This window comes from Erythrolamprus reginae, chromosome 2, assembly GCF_031021105.1.
Source record: "Erythrolamprus reginae isolate rEryReg1 chromosome 2, rEryReg1.hap1, whole genome shotgun sequence".
NCBI lineage: Eukaryota > Metazoa > Chordata > Lepidosauria > Squamata > Dipsadidae > Erythrolamprus > Erythrolamprus reginae.
Window position 1 is genome coordinate 151,081,979 of NC_091951.1, and position 23,611 is coordinate 151,105,589.

The window sequence follows — 23,611 nt, forward strand, 5'->3', positions numbered from 1 at the left end:
AAGAGATATAGGAATAGAAGAAAGGTATAGGAGATATAGGAGAGCAATAGAACAGGGGACGGAAGGCACTCTAGTGCACTTGTACTCGCCCCTTACTGACCTCTTAGGAATCTGGATAGGTCAACCGTAGATAATCTAAGGGTAAAGTGTTGGGGGTTTGGGGATGACACTATGGAGTCCGGTAATGAGTTCCATGCTTCGACAACTCGGTTACTGAAGTCATATTTTTTACAGTCAAGTTTGGACCGGTTAATATTAAGTTTAAATCTGTTGTGTGCTCTTGTGTTGTTGTGGTTGAAGCTGAAGTAGTCGCCGACAGACAGGACATGGCAGCATATGATCTTGTGGGCAATACTTAGATCTTGTTTAAGGCGTCTTAGTTCTAAACTTTCTATTGCAGTGAGATTAGGTTGGATAAACAAGTTTGGGACACGCGCATGTAAAATGGCTAGCAGAAAGCACCCTGGAATTTTATACTTCTGGATCAGGATCTCTTTGGGCTATACACCCATAGTGGATTATAAATCCCGTTGGTACCGGTTCGCTCGTGCACATGCACTACTTCTGCACATGTGTAAAAGCGTTCCGGGAAGGTGGGCGGAGCCTCCTGCCACTGTCACTACTGCTTCGCTGAACCTGTCCAAACCAGGAGCAACCCACCGCTGTTATGCACAGCAGTGCTACCTCTTCCCAACCTCTCTGGAGTAGGGAAGCTGAAGAATGATTTGCCCAAACGGAAGAAAAACAGAATGCCATGTTGCCATTCCATGCCCGGAAAGACTGGCAGCTGAATCTTCTTTTGGTAGAAGTGATGCTGAGCAATAATGCCCTCCAATGTACCCAAAACAAGAGGCCTAGGGTGGAGAATAAGCTATGTGCTATTGGCAGTTTTGTCTTCCAAAGGAAGAGAGAAGCTGGGTTGCTTCCTGTCATTGAATGGATCGAGAGCCCTGAACATTGGGACTGAGCAGAATTTCATCTGACACAATCCTGCCCTAAGTACAATCAGTCCCTAAGTACATTTATCACTGAGTGAGGCATATTTAGAAGGCACATTTAGAAGTGAGTTATTTGTCTTAGCAGGAGTCTTAAGTGGGTTCAGTAACAGATTGTGAAGGCAGAAGGTGGTTAAACATATATCAGTTCCCATAATTCTAATGAATAAAAGAATGGAAAACAATTCTTCAGTTTTAGATGGAAAGTTCATGCCTCCAAGATACTTGAAGACCAGGAAGGACACATTGCTTCCTTACTTAACAAATCTTTCATTTTGCGCCTCTCTTCTTTGGAAATTCGAATGCATGACTCGGAGTAAGTATCTCTCAAGATCTGGGAAGGAACAAAAATGAATTCAATTCAACTCGTAAGACTTACAATGCAAGTGTCAAGCTTTGAAACAGATCATAAGGAGTAAACCGGGTATATTCCTTGAAAGGGACAAAACTTAATGAAGAAAAAATAAATAAAAGTTGGAGTCTTGTGATGGAGAGGCTGATGACGAAAAGAAAAGACACACATTCTCTCTGTTCTCTGCCTCTCACACTTTCTTTCTTTCTTTCTTTCTTTCTTTCTTTCTTTCTATCTATCTCTCCTCTGTCTTTGTCTCTCTGTCTCTGTCTGTCTGCCTGTCTGTCTGTCTGTCTCTCTCTCTCTGTCTTACACACACACACACACAAACAAACAAACAAACACATAGACACATACTTACCTGGTCACATAACAGATTCAAGCAGTAAGGATGACTGAAATTTTCCCTGGGATAAAAAACCTATTGAGGAAGAGATCCAACACAAAGTTGTTTTCACACATGCAAAATAAAATCATGATTCAAAATAGCAAATGGTTGTGTACCTTAATATATTCAAGCACAATTCATTAAGTGAAGATAACGTACATTATATTTCATTTTGCAGGAGAAGTAATGGCTTATTGACACAAAACTCTATCCTGGCATAGGAAAATAAAATATCCTATCCTTTTGAATGCTATTTTTCTCCAGCCAGTCATACAATCAGACCCGTTGCTTCTAACCAGTGTATATTAATCTCCATCACAGGGAGTGGATTATTACATGCTTTCACACTGTAATTAAAAAGGTTTACCACTTTTTATTATTATTTTTATTTATCAAGTTTATTGGCCACCCATCTTTCCACAGGGTCATTGTCCTAATCCCATCTCCGAGTCTTTGGAGAGGGGTGGCATACAAATCTCATAAATAATAATAATAATAATAATAATAATAATAATAATAATAATAATAATAATAATAAATATTTTTTTAAATCCCATTTTTATTGTTTTTATAAATAACTCAGGGCAGCAAGCATATGTAATACTCCTTCCTCCTCCTATTTTCCTCACAAGATCCCTGTGAGATGAGTTGGGTTGAGAGAGAGAGAGTGGCCCCAGGTCACCCAGCCCTCTTTCACCCCCAAGGTAGGAGTAGAACTCAGAGTCTCCTGGTTTCTAGCTCAGAGCCTTAACCACTAGACTAGACCCATCCCAACTCTGCACAATTGATTTTTATCAATGATACAATAGCAATAGCACTTAGACTTATGTACTGCTTCACAGTGCTTTTACAGCCCTTTCTAAGTGGTTTACAGAGTCAGCATATTACCCCAACAATCTGGGTCCTCATTTTACCCACCTCGGAAGGGTGGAAGGCTGAGTCAACCTTGAGTCTGGTGAGATTTGAACTGCCAAATTGCAGGCAGCTGGCAGTACTGCAGTCTAACTACTGTGGCACCACAGCTCTTAACCCACATCACCCAGCGTTCATAACAACCCTAAGACTACCATCCAAAATAAGCATACAGAAAGAGAAGGCACTGAAGTTATGCAAACACATTTTGCAGGATGGAAGCTGCAAGAGGATCAACCACCAAGTGTCCAAACTGTGGACACTTGCTGCCATTACAGAGATACATGATGAAATCAGAAATGCTAACTTTAGTCACTAAACATGACCAGGAAAACAATGCAAGGAGGTGGGATCATGACACACCTCTTTCCGCAAGAAGAGTTTCCAGGTAGGGTTAGCATAGGAGAAGCTGACACTAGCAGAAAGATTGAAGAGCTGGGTTTTGACATTAGTATCTTCCAATAGTGTCTTAGCCGAATCTAAGTGTGAAAAAAACAGGAAAAAAAGGGAATGTAGTATTCTACTTTCTATAGGTTTTTTTTAAAGTTATGCTAAAAGCAACTTAGAGCCACGGTTCCCTGTGTAGGTATCAGGATGGCTCTGGAAATAAATTGGAACTTTGACTCGGATTCTGATTTGGTTCAGATGTTACCTGGTTGTTCTGTCTAACATGGCAAACGAGCAGCAATTAACTTCCAATTAAAGCTCAGACACAGGGTTTTGAAATGAAATAGTCTATGGTACAATCAGGTTTATTGAAAAACTCAAATTAGAACAAAGAAATGTCCTTTGGCTGCGAGTGGCAGAACTGATAAGCAAGGTTTCAAAACAAAGTTTCCAAAGCAAAATTACTCACCAACTTCTTAACACTATATTGTTCAGAACTGCAGAAAGATATGTTTGTACGAAAGGCAAAAACTCTTAATGTGCTCTTTTCCTTCGAAGGATCAAATGTTGATTTTCTGCAAAGGGAAACTCCCAATCCCCTCGCCTTTTATATACCCTGGGATTATAGATTGCGCACAGCTGTACTTAAGTCCTCCTTCTGAGTCTGTGTAACTGCTCTTGCCTCCCCTGCATCCTTCTCACTCTTGCGTCCAGGAAAGGGTCCCATACCTCCACTTCCGGATCAGACCCAGGCAAAGCCGCAGTTGGGGGTTCTATTGTCTCTGCAGGACCCTCACACACTATCTCTCCCTCCTCCTCACTGTCCGACTCCTCTGACAGCCACACAGGCTGACCATACCCAGACAGACCCGGTTCATTTGGCTCGAAGTCTGTTATCAAAGGACCTGGCTGCGATCCAACCACAACACCTGGAACCTTGACATTAGCTACATTAGCCAAAACCTGATTAGTTATGTAAAATACATGTATCCAGAGTTACACCAAAAGGCTTACCACTTTTCCCCTAGGAAAAACACTCCACCTGTAACAATGGCTTGCTTCCTAACTTAATCAACAACAGATCTGCCAAATAAAGTCTACAGTATCAGGGAGGGTTTGCTTACCTTTCGTGCCAGTTGTTTCATCTGCGACAACATCTGGAGGAAAAGAAGGGGGTGGGCCAGGAGGGGGAGGAGGAAGCCCTGAGCTGCTAGGACCAAAAACATTTGTGAGCAGCAGATGTCTTTCTTTGATGGTATTGGAGGGTTTGACCGGTGGGGAAGGTGGTGATGACTTAAGTTTTTCAGAGGAGACCTGGGATGGAGGAGCAGAAAGGAAGAGCAAGGGCTCAGTTCAGCCACGACTGTATGTTAGTCACATATGATTAGCATCTCATTCACATTGCACGGCTAGCAAGTTAGTCTTTGACAACAACATGTAATATAAAAAAGCAAACAATAATGTAAGCTGGAAAATTTCCAGCAGAAATCTTTTAAGTTACTGAAGTGAATTGGCATTTAATTTGCTCAATTCATTTGATAGAGTTCTATAGAGACTCATTAGGGTGATTTAAATGGAGAAAACATTCTAAACGCTGTAACAGTTTATTAGTAGTAGCTTTTAACACAACATCTAAATAGAGTTAGCGGTGCCTTATCTCTAAGTCAAGTCATGCTGTCTCTTGGTTCAGGCTATGAGAATTATTTTCAGAAGATAGAGTTCCATCTAGAGAACAGACAGAACATTTCCAAATACATTGACTGAGTGATGATAACTACAGCCATATTAGTTATGTACTTGTTGTTTTCATACGTTATGAAAATAATTTCTATTTTCCCTTCAGTGGCAGATATAGGTGTTAAATATGCATGAAGCATTGTAAATAGTTGAATTTGTGTTGAGCGTCTCTGATTGGTTGAGATTTGACAGTTGGGTTTCGGCAGGAAGTTAAAGAGTATAAAAGGAGCGTCTGGCTCTGTGTAAAACCAGTCGCGTTCCTTGCTGAAGTCACTTTCTGATAAGAGCTGAACCAAATAAAGAAACTCTTTGGAACCGACTGCCTCAGACTTTTCAATAGGTTTATCTGCTTTTTATCCTCAGGCTGGGCAAAGAGAAGGTGAATTATTTAAAGCTTCCCATTGAGTACTACAAACTGGTGGAAATTTAAGCCTGCAGATTTTGATAGGACCTTCCCTTCTACACTCTAGATTGAAGGTAGCCCACCAAACACTTACCGATGAATTATCCAATCCTAGAGCCTCCAATTTTGCTAGAGCTTCCTCCTTCGGCTCACATTTAGAGATGTTTCTGCAATTAAACAAAAACCAGGTAAGATGACCACCATGGATTGTACACAACAAAAGACCTAACCTTAGAGACTTTGTTTATAGACGTTCTCTTACATATGTGGATACAAAAGCTCTATGGCTGTTCTTACTGTAGGAAGAGATTCCTGTGACAAGATGGTTAGTCATTTATGCAAGAAATGTCCAGTATTTGGAGGCAAATATTTTGTCAATGACCAACTCACACATTAACAGACTTTCCTCCTTCCCTCAAACTGAGAAGTTATAAGGGTGGCCTGAATCTTTGCTTTCCGCAACTACAAACCACCCAAGGGAGATCGTTGATCAACTTGGCACATTTCTTACTTAAGAGGCATGATGGGTTTGGGTGGTGGGACTGGACGGTTCTTGTGGGTTTTAATAATCTTCCGTATCTCCTGGCTTGGTTCAGGCTGTTCAGGCTTCGTATTCTGGAATTTCGTCTCCTGAGAATTTTCCAATTGCACTGGAGGTGGCAAATTTGAAGTAAATAATTAAGAGTATGTTTTTCCTTTTTCTTTTTTCCTTTTTTAATTACAACCCTATTAAACCTCCTCCCCCTCCCACATACCAGTGGTGGGTTGCTGTCGGTTCGGACTGGTTAGCCCAAACTGATGACGGAAATATGCCCCTGCTCGGTGAATTGGCAGCGATGGCCGGCTGACCACGCCCTTGAACTGGTCCTCTGGTTGCCACTCCTTGAAAGCGGCTGGCAAAGAACTCTCTGCGCATGCGCAAAGGCTTCTGTGCATGTGCAGAGGGTCATTACCCCGATGTGAAAATGAACCGGCGCAATGCAAACCAGTAGGGAAGGTAAGTGGGACCTACCCCTGCCACACCCACTGTTTCAGTATTCTCCAATGGTTTCTAAACAGCTACTTTCCAATCTCTTACCCAAATATCTGTTTTCCCCCTGGGTGCATGTCTAAGAAACAAGAATGGGCAGTGCGACAAACTGCAAAAGCAACTGTTTCAGATTAGAAACATTGAAGGAACAGGATAGAAAATCAAGCTCAGATTTGTTTGTTTGAGTGAGTGAGTGAGTGAGTGAGTGAGTGAGTGAGTGAGTGAGTGAGTGAGTGAGTGAAGGAATGAATATTCATTCAGCAATAGAGTGATCAATGCCTGGAATGCGCTACCTGACTCTATGGTTTCTTCTCCAAGCCCCCAAATCTTTAACCTTAGATTGTCTACATTTGACCTCTCCTCTTTTCTAAGAGGTTTGTAAGGAGCGTAAGCGCACCATCGTGCCTACTATCCCTGTCCTACTGTTCTATTGTCTTCTTCTTTTATCTGTTATCTAATACATGCTTGACTAACTAATTAACTAAATAACTAAATAACTAAATAACTAAATAACTAAATAACTAAATAACTAAATAACTAAATAACTAAATAACTAAATAACTAAATAACTAAATAACTAAATAACTAAATAACTAAATAACTAAATAACTAAATAACTAAATAACTAAATAACTAAATAACTAAATAACTAAATAACTAAATAACTAAATAACTAAATAACTAAATAACTAAATAACTAAATAACTAAATAACTAAATAAATAACTAAATAAAAATATGTCACCATTCTCTTTATTCATAGCCCATCTGCAGAGATTAATATGAAGGAAGCTATCTATTAATCATACTCTCAGCCACAAAATGCTATTACAATGTGTTTTGGAACTTCTCAAGAACATGCTGTAATGTGAAAGGCAAATAGAAAAGTTGGTCTATAGAAGATTAATATTAAAACTCATGGACTGTCCTGCAGTTTGCTCAGATCTAAGAGTGGTCAACACCTAGCCGATGTCTTGTTCCATACATTAGTGTTTTCTTTATCATATCTGATAAAATCTTCAAGATTAGGATCAGACCAACAATCAAGAAGTAGACAATACTCCAACCAAGGAACTGCCTAATAAGCTAATAGTAGACAGTCCAACCAATAAATCTCTAAGACCTCTTCTATCAACACTGACAGGGTAAGCCACTAAAATATAAACTGAGAGCAAACCCGACTCCTCGCTATAACACTAATGATGTTACTTAGTTTGGATAATGAAATGTCTGATAATAAAATTCAGTGAGCGTCAAGGACCCCTTCAAAAATCAGCTATTATCTACAAAAATATCTGCTGCAACAAACAGATAATTCCCAAACTGGTATAGCAGCACTTTGGCTGCTCTTGCAACACCATTAAGATTCATCTTCTTTCAAGCCTCCTGCACGAGCTTTTGCAGTACTCAGAGGCTGATCAGAAGTGTCCAAAGCTTACCTGAGTTTGATTCTTGTTTGTCACTTGGGTCCTCTGACTTTTCTTTTATTCTACGGCTTTTTGAAGAGGAAATGACTTTCTTCAATGGAATTGTTTCAACTCCTATATAAAAGAAGAGGCATTGATCTACGTTTTGTTCTAGCATTCAGTCTAGGCAAAATCTGCAAGAAATATAGACTAACGGAGGTTGCAAAGGACCTAGAGCTGACTTTTACTTTTTAAAAGTTTATGGATTATGGACAGTGACTCAGCTGTCCATAATCTGCTAGTCCTCGACTTACAACCCCAACCGAGCCCCAGATTTATGTTGCTAAGTGAGACATTTGCAAAGTGAATTTTGCCCCATTTAATGACCTTTCTTGGCCACATTTGTTAAACAAACCACTGCAGTTGTTCAGTTACTAAAATGGTCCTTAAGTCAATCTGGCTTCCTCCACTGACTTGTCAGAAGGTGGCAAAAGGGAATCACGTGATTCCAAGACACTGCAATCCCCATAAATATGAACCAGTTGTCAAGTGTCTGAATTTTGATTGCATGATCTTGGGAGATGGGGCAATGGTCATAAGTGTGGAAAATGGTCACAATGTGATTGTAACTTCAAATAGTCCCTAAATGAATTGTTGTAGGACTGCTTGTACATATGGGGAAAGAACTGTATTAAGACTTAGATACAAAGGTGGCAAATGTACCAAATCAAAGATTTTGATTATTCTAAGTCAAAAAGAAAGCTGTGAAAATATTTACTGACCCCTCGCATCCTGGACATAAACTGTTTCAACTCCTACCCTCAAAACGTCGCTACAGAGCACTGCACACCAAGACAACTAGACACAAGAACAGTTTTTCCCCAAATGCCATCACTCTGCTAAACAAATGATTCCCTCAACGCTGTCAAACTATTTACTAAGTCTGCACTACTATTACTACTGGTAATATGCACCAAAGGCAAATAGATTGAATAGAATTCTTTATTGGCCAAGTGTGATTGCACACACAAGGAATTTGTCTTTGGTGCATATGCTCCCACTGTACATAAAAGAAAAAGAACTTTGTCAAGAATCATGAGGTACAACATTTAATTATTGTCATAAAGGTCAAATAAGCAATGAGGAAACAATCAATATTAATAAAAATCTTAAGGATACAACCAACAAGTTACAGTCATACAGTCATAAGTGGGAGGAAATGGGTGATAGGAATGATGGGGAAAAACTAGTAGTAATAGTAGTGCAGACTTAGTTAATGGTTTGACAATGTTGAGGGAATTATTTGCTTAGCAGAGTGATGGCGTTCGGGGAAAAACTGTTCTTGTGTCTAGTTGTCTTGGTGTGCAGTGCTCTGTAGCGACGTTTTGAGGTAGGAGTTGAAACAGTTTATGTTTCAAAATTTCTTGTTTGTCCAATCATACTAGGCCAATAAAGAATTCTGTTCTATTCTATTCTAAATCATGTCAATGTATCAGAGAATATGGCTGAAAGTTTTATTTATTTTTTGTCCTGAATCCTAAGTAGCTGGACAATGGAAACACAAAGCTGGTTTGTCAATAGAAGTGCTCGTCCTACACCTGTTATCAATGTTAATTTCTCTCTGGAGAACTGAAAAGATTAATCACATCCCAATAATTCATTCTTATTCTTACAAAACGCACTTCACTTGGAAGTAAGTATGAGAAGGCTGCAAGAAATATCTTGTTAGCATTGGTATAAAAAAAAAGTGAAGATCTGACAATCTGGGAAGGACATTGGCTTACAACTCACCCATTCTCTGGAAGAACTCGACTTTCTTTTGAAAAGTGCCCCTAGAGAGGGAATCCATTTTGATGTCCACAGGCCTCTCATCTTCCAAAATGCGGATCTAGGATATATACCAGAAGGTGGGTTACAATTTGGATCGTGTCATCATCATCATCATCATCATCATCATCATCATCATCATCATCATTATTATTATTATTTATTATTAGATTTCTATGCCGCCCCTCTCCGCCCCTCTCTTCTTCTTTATGTACATACATTTTATGTATTTTCACCTTTTAGTGTACTTACGTTAGCTCAAAGATTAAATGGAAGAACTTAATGCAGGCTTCTTTTTACAACAGGAAATGGATTTACCTTGTCACCTGATGTTTCTAAGATTTGGGGCCAACTCTTTCAAATGAAGAGCAAATAAAATGGCAGAAAGCTTGAACTTCTTTTTACTTATTTCATTTAAATTTATCAGCTGCCTAACTATAAATAGCCAGAAATTTAAATCGATAAATATAGTTGATCCTACAGGGTCAACTATAGTGGTGGTGAGTTGCTGCCAGTTCAAACCGTTTCGCCTGTACCGGTGGCATAAATTTGCCCCTGCAGCGATGGCCGGCTGGCCACACCCTCCAAACCAGTTCTCTGGTCACCACTCCTTAAAAGCGGCTTGCAAGGAACCCTCTGCAGATGCCCAGAGGGTCCCTTACCTTATCTATCTATCTATCTATCTATCTATCTATCTATCTATCTATCTATCTATCTATCTATCTATCTATCTATCTACATATATCTATCTATCTACATATATATATATACATACATATATCATATATATTCTCTCCTTATTTCTTATATCATATATATCCTCTTTTTCCTTCTATCTTTATATATATTACTTAATGCCTACTCTCTTCCATATGTATTGTATATTGGACAAAGAATAAAATAAATAAAATAAATAAAAATAAAAAAACATGACGGGGGTATGCATGTGAGCAAAGCAGGTGTGCACTTGTGCAAAATACACACTTCCGACACTATGCCAACCGGTAGGGAAGGTAAGTAGAAAGTAGTAGTAATCCCTGAACTGTGGGATTAACACACTAATTTTCAAATCCATGATCAGATATAATCATCAGATTATTGGCAGGTAATTTAAAATGAAATGGCCTTATCTATGTATTCTGAGCTTTTTGAAATTCATATGCGACAAATAGGTATCTGGGGGATTGTCGTGTTCTATGCTCCATAAAATGAAGCAATAGGATTCTTCCCCCCTCTCCTATCATGCAGGCACAGTGCAGTATTGTCCAAAAAAAGAATTCTATCATGAATACAGTACCGGTGATTTTGGTGGAGGAGGAGACTCTTGTATCGGTCTGGAGGATTCAGAAGGCTCTTCCTTTATTGTCACCTTTTTTGATCTTGAAGGTTCAGGTGGCTTTTTGATGAGTAATGTTTCCTTTGGCCTTGAAGCGTCAGGCGATCGCTTCCTTGGTGATACTCGTCTTGATCTTAAAAATTCTGGTGAGCTTTCTGATGACGATGATGGCCTTTGTCTTGAATGTTCAGATGTCCTCCTCTTTGGTAATGCTCGGCTTTGCCTTGACAATGTAGGGGAACTGTGTGGTGAGGTGTGTTGCCTTTGCCTTGAATATTCATGTGATCTATGTGAAGATGATTGGCTTGGGTGTGAACGCTCAGGAGATCTATACTTCTGTTGCCGCTGCTGATCCTGTTCTGAAATTTTCATGGCTTGAAGCGTCATCTGCTGGGCCTACAAAATCAAATGCATATTTTGTTGCTTCTTCTTTACTTTGTGGATTTAGGTCTACCAATGTTCAGATCTCAGATTACTTTTAACCATAACTGAACTATGATTTCACTTTTCCTGTTTTAAAATGGTTTTTCTCTTGTTCTCTTCAGGTTTCTCTTCTACATCTATTATACTCTAATATCTCCCACTTTGATCTTAAGTAAAGCTTAACACAACACAAGCAGTCCTTGAATTATGACCACAATTGAGCCCAAAATTTATGTTGCTGAGTGAGACATTTGTTAAGTGAGTTTTGTCCCATTTTATGACCTTTCTTGTCATAGTTGTTAAGTGAGTCATTGCAGATGATACCTTAGTAACTTGGTTGTTAAGTGAATCTTGCTTTCCCATTGACTTTGCTTCCCTCAAAAGGGGGTCACATGATCTTGGGACATAGTAACGGTCATAAATATGAACCAGTTGCCAAGCATCCGAATTTTGATCACATGATCATGGGGATGCTTCAAAGGCCATAACTTTGAAAAACAATTATAAATCTCATTGTTTCAGTGCCATTTGAATGCTTATAAATATGGTACCATGGGTGTATCTTTCATTCAGGAATTCATTGATTTGTATATGTTGGTACGTCTCGGTATAGCTAAGCTATGTGACCTTTGACATACACTGAGCAGAAAATTTTAACAGAGTGTGGATGTGTGGTAAAACCAAAGAAAAAGACACAGACTTAGTTATGCTTAATAAGTACTATTTACATATATACAAAATAGAAACAATCCATAACAAGCACTAAGCCATCCAATATAATAAGCACTAAGCAAATACACTCCCCCCTCAAGGCAAAGCAAAAGCGAATGAGTGTTAAAGCATCATTGAGGGAAGGAGTCCTGGCACCCTCTTATGGCGAACCAGCCCAAAATATTTAAAGTGATAGTACAAGAGACTACAATAGGTAGTTTACAATGGCAAACCCTAACAGCGATGTACCTTGTACTAACACAAGAACAAGGGGACACAATCTGAAGTTAGTTGGGGGAAAGATCAAAAGCAACGTGAAGAAATATTATTTCACTGAAAGAGTAGTAGATCCTCGGAACAAACTTCCAGCAGACGTGGTTGGTAAATCCACAGTAACTGAATTTAAACATGCCTGGGATAAACATATATCCATCCTAAGATAAAATACAGGAAATAGTATAAGGGCAGACAAGATGGACCATGAGGTCTTTTTCTGCCCTCAGTCTTCTATGTTTCTGTGTAACAGTATATTTCAATCATGCACAAATTTGGCAAAAGAAAACATCTTCCCACGAGGCAATTCCCCTCTATTAAACCCATTCCCTAGTACAGGTAGATCTCGACTTACAGCAGTTCCCTTAGTGACCGACTGAAGTTACAATGGCACTGAAAAAAGTGACTTATACCATTTTCCACACTTATGACTGTTGCAGCATCCCCATGGTCAGATGACTTAACTTTCGGATGCTCGACAATTGACTCATATTTATTGGTTGCTGAGATCTGTGTACACATGATCACCTACTGATGAGCAAAGTCCATGGGAAAACCAGATTCACTGAAATAACCCTGTGGCTGATTTAACAACTGCAGTGATTCACTTTTGACAAACGTGGCATGGGAAGTCGTAAAAGGAGGCAAAATTCACTTCACAAATTTCTCATTTAGCAACAGAAATTTGGGGCTCAATTGTAGTCGTAAGTTGAGGACTACCTGGATTAGATGCTCAGTCATGACTTGGCCCTTTGATGCCTCGCATTGCACAAGAAATGATTTCTTCAGATTGTTGTGGGAACTGGCAAACTAGGCATGACTTCTAGCCAAGACAAATCACTGAACGGCATCACTCTACTAAACAAATAATTCCCTCAACACAGTCAAACTATGTCCTATTACTATTCATCTTCTCATCGTTCCCATCATCCATCTTCTCCCACAAATGACTGTATGAGTGTAACTTTGTGGCTTGTATCCTTACAATTTATATTGACTGGTTCCTAATATGATTGAATAGTTTATTTGTACCTAGACTATCATTAAGTGTTGTACCTTATGATGCTTGACAAATTTATCTTTGCTAGGTACACGGAGAGCATCTGCACCAAAGACAAATTCCTTGGGTGTCTAATCACACTTGGCCAATAAAGAATTCTATTCTATTCTATTCTATTCTATTCTTGCTTTTATATTCTTATTCTCATATTCTTATTTTAATTCTTATTCTTATACTGTATTCTTATTCTTTTTCTAATTCTTATTCTTGTATTCTTATTCTTATATTCTTATTCTTATTCTTATATCCTTATTCTTTTTCTAATTCTCATTCTTATTCTTATTCTAATTCTTATATTCTTATTCTAATTCTCATTCTTATTCTAATTCTTATATTCTTATTCTTATATTCTTATTCTTTTTCTTATTCTTATATCCTTATTCTAATTCTTATATCCTTATTCTTATATTCTTATATTCTTATTCTGTCTTGCATGCTCTTTCACTCTAATCCTGTCACATACCAAAAACAGAGCTTGTTGGTTGATGACAGATTGCTGCTGTGCTGCTGCTGCCTGGTTAGGATCCACTGATGGCATCATGGGCTGAGTCATCATCATAGCTGAAAGCAAAAGAGGGGGGGGTCACATAGAATCACAATGCATATGTCCCCACACGCTGTTAAATGCACCAGCAATTCTTGCCTAAGTTACGCAAGTTTCATCCCTTCTGAGCCCTCAAGTCATTGTTTTTCTTCTTACCTGGCATTCCCGGCATGGTGGCTGGCATCATTCCTCCCATCACTGGCATAGATGGAAAAGTTGGCATGGTCATCATTCCAGGGTAACCTGATGGATGGAGAGAAGAAAGTCTTGGCTTATTCCCATGAAACTAACCACCGATTATGGCTCCCTGCGTTGGGTTATGCAAAACTGGATGACTGCTAGATTGCAACAATATGCTGCCCTTTGCCCTGGTTTATGACCTTCCCTGCCAAGTGAATGGCTGTTCAGTTAGTAACACGGTTGTTAAATGAATCTGGCTTCCCCATTGACTTCGCTTGTCATAAGGTCTCAAAAGAGAATCACATGTCCCCGGGATACTGCAACAGTCGGTTGCCAACTGTCTGAATATTAGCAATAGCACTAGCATTTAGACTTACTGTATATACCAGTTCATAGTGCTTTTACAGCCCACTCTAAGCGGTTTACAGAGCCAGCATATTGCCCCCAACAATCTGGGCCCTCATTTTAACCACTGGAAGGATGGAAGGCTGAGCCGGAGGTGAGATCTGAACTGCTGAACTACAGCTAGCAGTTAGCTGAAGTAGCCTACAGTGCTGCACTCTAACCACTGTACCACCCCGGATCTTTGATAATGTGATCATGGAGGATACCTCCATTGTCCTAAGTGTGAAAAATAGTCATAAGTGATTGTTTTTAGTGCCGTTGTAACTTCAAACGGTCACTAAATGAACTGCTGTAAGTCAAGAGCTACCTATACTAAGACAACAGTGGGATTTTGCCATTACTGTATTGGAAGCATATAGAATTCTACACAACAGTTTTTAGAGATTTTTCATTCTGTCCTTGTACAACGATTTTCCGTCCCTTCCTTTTTTCTTTTCTTTTTACCTCCATAGGTGCAAGGAGAAATATTTAGGCCAATAATCCTCATCCCAGCAGTGTGAATAATAAGCATTGATCCCAGCCACCATCTATCCCAGGCCTGTCAAACTCTTGGCCTACGCTGTCCATGCCCAGTTTACAGAAAGTGGGGGGAAGTCTGGATATATCATGTGATTCTGCCTTGACGATGTGAGCTTGACACCCTTGATCTATCCTATCAAGTATGTAGTCCCTGTTGCTCTCCTCCCTGCATTCAAACTCGCACCTGAATACATTCCTTGATTCATAGGTCCAATTTTCCCACCTCCTTTCATACGACCAGTCAGGTTTGCCTCACTTTCCATAGCCTGCAGAGAGGCAGGGGGAAAAAAAGAGAGATATCAACATTTAGTTTCAATTCTAGCTACTCCTGGAGATCACGTATGTGTGGCAAAGAGGCAGTGATCATAACCACCATCACCGTTTGGTTTTCAGTGTCCACCCACTGGTATCAGAAAGTGATGTATGAGAAACAGCCAAAAAAAACTTAGGTAAGGTTAGACTTACTGCCATGTGAGGTCTGGAGCCAACAGGAAACAGAGGTTTAAAGAGCCCATCCACATAGCGATCCAATTCTCTAGGGGGAGTTGGACTATCCATGGTGTCTAATTCAGGAAGGGGGAGGAGCAAGGGATAAAATCAAAGGAATAAAGCTTCATTACCATCCTTTGCTCGTTTTCTCCACTTATCCTCAATGCATTGGTTGAGTAATCTCCCCCTCCCACCCACATCCAAATATGGGGAGTTTTTATGGCTTCAGGATGCAAAGACCAAATTCTCCCCAGCATTCTCAGATGCCTTTGAACCCCTGATGCGAGATGGAGACTCACCTAGATGGGCCGCCTTGTCAAGCATGGGAGGCAGGGGAGGTGGAGGGAAAGAAGGGGCCTTAAAAGTTGGTGCAGGAGGGATATCCAAGGACATCCTATATATATATATATATAAAAGAATGGGGTCACAAAAGCAGAGATTTCTGGAGATACAAGCAGTAATGGGTTACTGCCCCCATGGGGGCGTGCAGTGGGGGTAGTAAGTTTATGCACTATTTATTGAATACTTTATAGTTTTTTATTGTCCTTCCTTCTCTAGTACCTTAGTATGATCCTTAATTACTTTTAAAATAGGAAATAATTAAATAGTATGTTTTCACCCATAAACACTTTAATCGTTTTAATCATTATCTAGAACTGAACTTTTATAGCAATTAAAGGAAATTGAGCTACTTGCCTAATCTGCTAACATACTGAACCTTGTAGGTTCAGTACAAAACCTTAAAATGTTACTGTGCTCAACAAATAGTGCTGTCTATCATTTGTCCTTTTTGTGTCTATTCAAATAATGTGACTTAACCAACTGAAAAAGAGTCCAAGCACCTATTTAAAAACTTATTTTGGTCGGTAAGCCACTCCCACCCAGTCACATGACCTTTAAGCCACCCCCGGTCACATGATTGTCAAGCCACTCCCACTTGGTCACATGACCATCAAGCCACGCCCATAAAATAAGCCATGCCCGCAATGTGGCAGTAAAAACTTTGGCAGTCCATCACTGGATACAAGAGAGAGGTTGCTGGGGACAGGAGGTAATTAGACTTACCTATTTGGGGAGCTCTTTTGAAAGTAGCTCACATCCCTCTCAGGGACAATAGGATAACTGGAGGAGGACTGAGAAGGGCAATTTACTTCCTCCATTTCACCAAGGAGATCCAACACAAAATCACAGCCTGCTAGGTCCTGCCACTCGTTGCCTGTGAACATTGATATAGACCATCCACGAGGGACTGTATCCAAACCCCTGAGATCAACAAAATGAGGAGATACAGTGTCACAAGAGGTAGCAGGGGACGAGTGTGGAAATGAATAGACTCACAATGAAAATTAAAGATAAAGAAGATTCAGAGTTGTATGAAATTTGGGGGAAATTTTATGTGGATTAAAAATAGAAATGGATAGAATATTTAATGCAAGTTTAATGTAAAAGAGAAAGGAATGAGAAATATGATTGAGAAAACCCAGTTGACAAAAGAGAAAAGGAGGCAGCATTAGACAAATATGTGACATATACTTAAAGGTAAACTAGGGTAGAAACATAGAAACATAGAAGTCTGACGGCAGAAAAAGACCTCATGGTCCATCTAGTCTGCCCTTATACTATTTTCTGTATTCTATCTTAGGATGGATATATGTTTATTCCAGGCATGTTTAAATTCAGTTACTGTGGATTTATCCACCACGTCTGCTGGAAGTTTGTTCCAAGGATCTACTACTCTTTCAGTAAAATAATATTTTCTCATGTTGCTTTTGATCTTTCCCCCAACTAATTTCAAATTGTGTCCCCTTGTTCTTCTGTTCACCTTCCTATTAAAAACACTTCCCTCCTGGACCTTATTTAACCCTTTAACATATTTAAATGTTTCGATCGGGTAGGTATGAAATGGAATTTAAGAACTAAGAAAATGATTATTAGAAGTGAAAAATGAAGAAGAATCGCTTAGTCTGTCGCTTTTCAGATTAGTTTTTGAAATTTTATCTTAGCTTTTTTAGTACTATTATTTTTGTTTTTTCTTAGACAGACTGAATAATGAGTGATTTGAAATATGATTTTATTAATTGTTATATAAGAAATTTTGCAAGCATATTGTTATTCATTGAAGGTATGTGTATGTTTTAAGGTGGAGAATTTTTTTAAAAAAATTACACACTGAAAAGGAGGTAGCACAGGATGCTATGAAGCAGTGAAAAGGGACACGAGTCTTCGGAGAGGGGCGGCATACAAATCCAAATAATAAATAAAAATAAATAAATAAATAAGATGGTACGAGTTGGGGACTGGGAGGAAAAGCATATGTCCCTCCTCTAACTTCTGCACTACTTCTTATGCCAGTGATGGCATACCAGTTTTGATTTGCGAGCCAAAAGAGGGGGGGAATGCAGGGGGGGGTCATACACGCATGTGTCCACACCCATAATTCCATGAGTCCCCTGCACATGAGTACATGACCTCCCCCTGCTCCATGCGCACAATGGTACGCCCGTTTTTCTCTGTCTCCAGCCTCCAGAGGCTTTCTAAGAGCCTGGGAAGGGTGAAAATGGCCTCCCCACTGGAGGGCCTCCAGTGGCCGGAAATGGCCCTTTTCAAATTGAGAAACAGGTCATTTCTGGCCTCTGGAGGGCCTCCAGGGTGGTTGGGTGTTAAGTCTCTGTAAGCCGTTTTGAAAACAAAGGCTGATTGGCTAAGACGCGGCAAGTCAAATGGACTTGCCGCCAATTTCAATGAACTGTCAAACCTTCCCGCTTTCCTGTAAAGTATAAATAGCCACGGTTTCAAGCCATTGTCTCTGTTGGAGACTGAGAGTTGAGCTGATCACTTCTACTTGTCTGTGCTAATAAAGAGCTGATTATTAGCCCGTGGTCTCCAGTCTCCTGATTTAACAGTGGGGAAGCACGTTTTTGCCCTCCCCAGGCTCCTAGAAAGGCTCTGAAGCCTGTGGAGAGTAAAGAAACAGGCCGTCCGGTCCAATCTGAACATACATTCCCACCAAAATGGCTCCATGTGCCACTTGTGGCATGTATGCCGCAGGTTCGCCATCACTGTCTTATGTGCTAGTTAATTCATAAACATTATGTGTAAGAATATCATAAAATAGCCCAGAAAAGCTAACAAGGTGTCATAGGTATCCTATGCAACTGAGTTGGGCTTTTACAAATTAATTAAAGTCCAAATTAAATGAATTATTCATGAATTAATATCCCATGGATAGTCCATTGATATCAAATCTCTCCACCGCAGAAGAGTCACCACTGAATAACTAGTAAGGGCTACTAAATTCAGACAATTGTTTCAAGAGCAAATGAGACAAGCTTTATCGTTTTTTGTTCAAAATTCTGCTTTCCCCAAGCTTTTGAATTACCTTGCAAAGGCTACAAAGTAATAAAAGGACAGTTTTGTAGATTATTTGGACGAGTTTTTAAAGGAACAGGAGATCTCTGTTTGGAGACTAGAAATTCTGTCAAAGAATATGGTCTTTTAGGTCTGGTGGACATCTGAAAACAATCAATTGGGGGTTTTTGGGGAAAGAGGCAAATTCCAAATTCTCTTCATCTTTAGATTTTACCTTGAGTTCAGGATCCAGCCTGCATATTGCTCTCCTGTGGTCCATGATTCTACTTCTGCTGAAATCCTCTCCTCTAAACCAAAGAAAGACTTTAGAAAACATAAATATAATCTACAAGAAAATATTATTTATTTATTTATTTATTTATTTATTTATTGGATTTATATGTCACCCCTCTCCGAAAACTTGGGGCGGCTAACAGCAATCATAAACAGTGTACAATAATAATCCAATACCAAAAACGAATTAAAAACCCCTTAATATAAAAACCAAACATACATACAAACATACCATGCAGCAGAGGTGGGTTTTAAGTAGCTTACGAAAGGCAAGGAGGGTGGGGGCAATTCTAATCTCTGGGGGGAGTTGGTTTCAGAGGGCCTGGGCTGCCACAGAGAAGGCTCTTCCCCTGGGTCCCGCCAAGCGGCATTGTTTAGTTATTATTATTATTAGTGATTATTATTATTATTGATTAGATTTGTATGCCACCCCTCTCCTCCATACTGTATAGTGTGTGCCAGCTAGTCACATTTCTTTCTTATTTTCCCAGCTCTGCAAAATATATTGTTTCATATTTATGTTTAATTCTGCAAGGTTGCATTCTTCTGGGCACCCCTCTTGTAGGTACACAGGATGCCATCTTGCATCTCTGTGAGCTTCATTGGCTACCGATTAGTCTCCGAACGCAATTTAAATGGTTGGTTGTTACCTATAAAGCCCTACATGGCTTAGGACCAGATTATCTATGGGACCGTCTTCTCTTCTGCCTCATGTAGCCCAGCCTCATGTAGGTCAGGGCCCACAGAGTTGGCCTTCTCCATGTCCTGTCAGCCAAGCAATGCCTTCAGGTGGGGTCCAAGGAAGAGCCTTCTCTGTGGTGGCTCCAGCCTTTTGAAATCAACTCACCCCAGAGATTCGTATGGCTCCCACTCTCCCAGCCTTTCGGAAGACACATCTTTGTCAGAGGCTTGGGGCTGTTGAATATAGATATTCTGTTCCAGCCTATGCTATGACTGAGATATGGATGGATGCGATTGAATGGTTTTAAGACATGGGTTTTTAGGGTTGCTTAAATTGGTTTTAGAGCATTTAATGGGTTTTAGATTTTGAATTAGTCTAGTTTTAACTTCAATTTCTAATATGCTATGTCTATATATTTATAGTTTATGTTGTAAGGGTGGCCTAGAAATCCAAATAATAAATGAATGAATGAATGAATGAATGAATGAATGAATGAATGAATGAATGAATGAATGAATGAATGAATGAATAAGGCCTGGAATAAGGCCCTCCAGCTCTTCGCCACCAGCGGCACTTCCCTCCAGCCTTCACCCAAAGCTCCATACCAGGAGGCTGAAGCAGATCCTAAATCAGAATTTATGCCCCATCTCTGACCCACACAAAAAGACCCCAAAGGGGGAGACTCTCTGCAGCAATACAAACATTCATTGCATGCATCTATCCCAGGGGCTGTAGTTTGATTTAGGGGATGCAATATAAAAAATGCAAATAATTTTTCTGTGGACCACCAAAATTTTCTCAAAACCACCAGTTGGTGACCACTGGACTAGAAGACTTCCAAGGTCCCTTCCAGCTCTATTCTGATTGACTGGCCTAGTGCTAAATGGGAAAGCAACAATTACCTTTATAAGTGCAGACTTCCAGCACCATCTTGCCTTTCCTCTGGTTGGCAGTCCACTCCAGGCGGGTGGGGGGGAAGCTACGGGACAGCTCCAAGCAACTCTCCATCAGCTTCATGGAGGTTAAGAGTTTGTGCTGGCACACTCTGTTGTAGCCCTCCAGACCGTGATCTGACACAAACCTACATCCCAGCAAATGAAAAGCCTTCAGTAACCACTTCTGCTATTTCAAGGCTTCCTGAAACCCAAGGAGGGAAAAGACCCACTTCTTACTTCAGCAGAGGCTTCTCCAGAGCTGGTGAAGGTGTGAAGGCACTCAGAAGGGTAGCCATCAATACCCAGCCTCGTTGGCATTGCTCCAGATCTGGGTTTTTCCACAGTTGGGTGGCCACTTGGCTCAGCAACTCATCACACAGAGGGAGGCTGGCCAGTCCCCGGCTAGCTATGTAGTTCCCTAGAAGCTGTTCGTGGATGCCCTGCAAATCCTGGTCATTGATGAATCGCAAAATCTGCAGGAAGAGATGGAGATGTATCATAAAAACAAGGGGTATTGACATCAGATATAGGTGGAAAATCAGAGTAATCTCCTTTCTTACCATTCTTGTAAGAAGTAAGGACTAGGTTATCTGCTGGGCACAAGAGCCTGGGACTCCCAAAATTCAAAGGAAGTTTTAACGCACACACCTCATCTATTTTATATAAATTAGGATTACATTATGGAATTTACACACTGGATAGAATGCAAGAACAGAATTAATTTATAGTTCCATTTTGGGAGACTATAATTCTGAAAATGTCCCAAAACTTAAGCCTTTTAAAAACTATATATAATTCTTCCTCTCTATCACTAAACCTAAACTGGAGATGCCAGGAATTGAACCTAAGATTTTCTACATACTAAAATGTGAGTTCTGCCAGTAACGTATAAGCAGGAGAGGGCTACTGCCCGGAACGCAGTGGGGTAGTGAAAATGGAGCTCCACCCCAGGGCAATATGCTGTGGCTCTATTAAAAAAAGTTCTATTGCTAACATGTTGTAAGCCGCCCTTAGTCTAAGGAGAAGGGCGGCATAAAAATCGAATAAATAAATAAAATCCAATTTGCACTGAAAGATGTTGAAAGAAAATGCATTGTGTCCTGCATAAGCCACACCCACAGTGTGGTAGTAAACATTTTGGTAGCCCTTCACTGTCTATAAGTTCCTTTTCTTCCATGTTAGTGACGTAGGTTTATTTTTCTTATTGTAGCTGATCAAAAAATGCAGCAGAAGGTAAACAGCCATATTGATTGTTAGCAATTTAGGATTAGTGTGCTATTTCTATTTTTTTCTTTTGTGTTTCTATCCCCAGAATACTACTTAGTTTAGTTTAGTTTAGTTTATTAGATTTGTATTAGTTTAGTTCAGTTTATTAGATTTGTACACTTGTAATATCTCTAGGTACAAGCAACAGTAAAAGGTGATTGTCCTTCTTTTTATAAGAAAAAAAACCCAGTTAAAATGTTTAAAAGAAAATAGTATAATTAACAATGATTAAAAAGCCGGTTTTTCTTCTTCCAAGATCATAAAATTATGACAAAACTAGCTACATAACATAAACACATGATAAGGGTAATATATTAATTACCTTGTTCCTGACATTCTTATCTTACAAATTGCCTCTTTGAGTGACATCACACACAAGTAATGAAACACTTTCTGTACAGGCCCACTAGATAAGAACAGAAACCTGAGGACAGATAAGGACTACACAATATGTTTTAAAAGGCCATATGAAGTTTCTGGACAGAGTTTCTTATCAAAGGTCTATTATGATAGCTTCCCAGTCATACTTTACCCACAGAAAGGTTGTCTGAGCCTTAAGCACAATTCTAAATGCAATTTAGATAATAGATCCCAAGTAATCCACTGAGCAATAGGAAGAAGGAAAGACTAGCAAACTGGCCATGCGTATATGAGAAGATGTCGTACTAAAAATATACTCATTCTCTCATCTGACCTCTGAAATCATTTTTGAAAGGAGAAGGTGGGGCTCAGACACTTGTACATGATCCAGTTTAAGTATAAGCACAAACCTTTCTTATTATTCTTAACTGCTGAAATTCACTTTTTTCTAAATTCCATTATAAGCCACTGAATTACAAATGCTTCTAGAACAGGGGTTCCCAACCTTGGCAACTTTAAGACTTGTGGACTTCAACTCCCAGAATTCCACCCAGCTTTGTTGGCTGAGGAACTCTGGGAGCTGAAGTTCACAAGTTTTAAAGTTGCTAAGGCTGGAGACCCCTGGTTCAAAAGGTGTTGGGCCTGGTCTGGTTATCCAGAATTTCCTTCCTTGGAAGCTCCTTGAGATCCTTCTGTTACAGAACAGGAGTAAAAGCCTGAGAAGACCTTGAGGTTCCTGGAAGCTCCCTCTAGCCTGAAATAGCACACAGTCCTCCAGTCTTCATAAATTAAGTTCATTAAATAAATCTGTGTCTTTATTTAGATCATACAATAAATTTAAACTGGATTTGATTTCATTTTTTTATTTATCAAGCCAGGGAAGTAGTTAAAAGCTGCAGGTTTAGTTGCTTCGTTGTTTCTTCTTACCAGCTTGTTGAGCTGTAGAGCATTTTGTCTATGCTCAATCTGGAGTTTGGTCAAAGGCTCTTGCAAGGGCTGTCCAAGGGCCGGAAAACTCACAACCTACAAAGGACCAAAGACAGTCAGATGATGGTAGTGTGCCACTACAAATATTTAGGTCACAATTCCACACACACACATGCATCCATTTTATTTATGCATTTATTTGTAGCCCACTTTTATTATCTTTACAAATAACTCAGAATGTGGTGATTATATCCAACACACCTTCCTTATTTTTCCCACAACAGTCTCCTGCTTGCTAGCATTTGTTGACAGGTGGGCAAGCATAAGCTAAAGGATCTTTTTCACATATGTAATGGCAGTCAAGGGAAAGGAAAGCCGTTTAGATGCCCAGTAGGCTGGAAGATGAGATGACAATGTTGCAGC

The 23,611-nt window shown here is 39.7% G+C and overlaps 1 protein-coding gene across 1 annotated transcript in view; it reads right to left on the reverse strand.

Annotated features, from left to right (window-relative positions):
• The window catches only part of MYO15B (myosin XVB), a 79,184-nt gene that overhangs the window by 40,737 nt on the left and 14,836 nt on the right, over window positions 1-23,611 (reverse strand). Inside the window, exons 4-22 of the mRNA XM_070736763.1 lie at window positions 23,189-23,284; window positions 20,873-21,108; window positions 20,603-20,781; window positions 18,960-19,032; window positions 16,442-16,639; window positions 15,672-15,770; window positions 15,353-15,437; window positions 15,072-15,153; window positions 13,940-14,026; window positions 13,703-13,800; window positions 10,734-11,168; window positions 9,401-9,497; window positions 7,643-7,744; window positions 5,686-5,824; window positions 5,269-5,341; window positions 4,159-4,348; window positions 3,011-3,126; window positions 1,709-1,768; window positions 1,254-1,329 (exon numbers count right to left, since the gene is read on the reverse strand). Coding sequence (XP_070592864.1) covers window positions 1,254-1,329; window positions 1,709-1,768; window positions 3,011-3,126; window positions 4,159-4,348; window positions 5,269-5,341; window positions 5,686-5,824; window positions 7,643-7,744; window positions 9,401-9,497; window positions 10,734-11,168; window positions 13,703-13,800; window positions 13,940-14,026; window positions 15,072-15,153; window positions 15,353-15,437; window positions 15,672-15,770; window positions 16,442-16,639; window positions 18,960-19,032; window positions 20,603-20,781; window positions 20,873-21,108; window positions 23,189-23,284 — 2,521 coding nt within the window. The remainder of the gene's footprint in view (window positions 1-1,253; window positions 1,330-1,708; window positions 1,769-3,010; window positions 3,127-4,158; window positions 4,349-5,268; window positions 5,342-5,685; window positions 5,825-7,642; window positions 7,745-9,400; window positions 9,498-10,733; window positions 11,169-13,702; window positions 13,801-13,939; window positions 14,027-15,071; window positions 15,154-15,352; window positions 15,438-15,671; window positions 15,771-16,441; window positions 16,640-18,959; window positions 19,033-20,602; window positions 20,782-20,872; window positions 21,109-23,188; window positions 23,285-23,611) is intronic.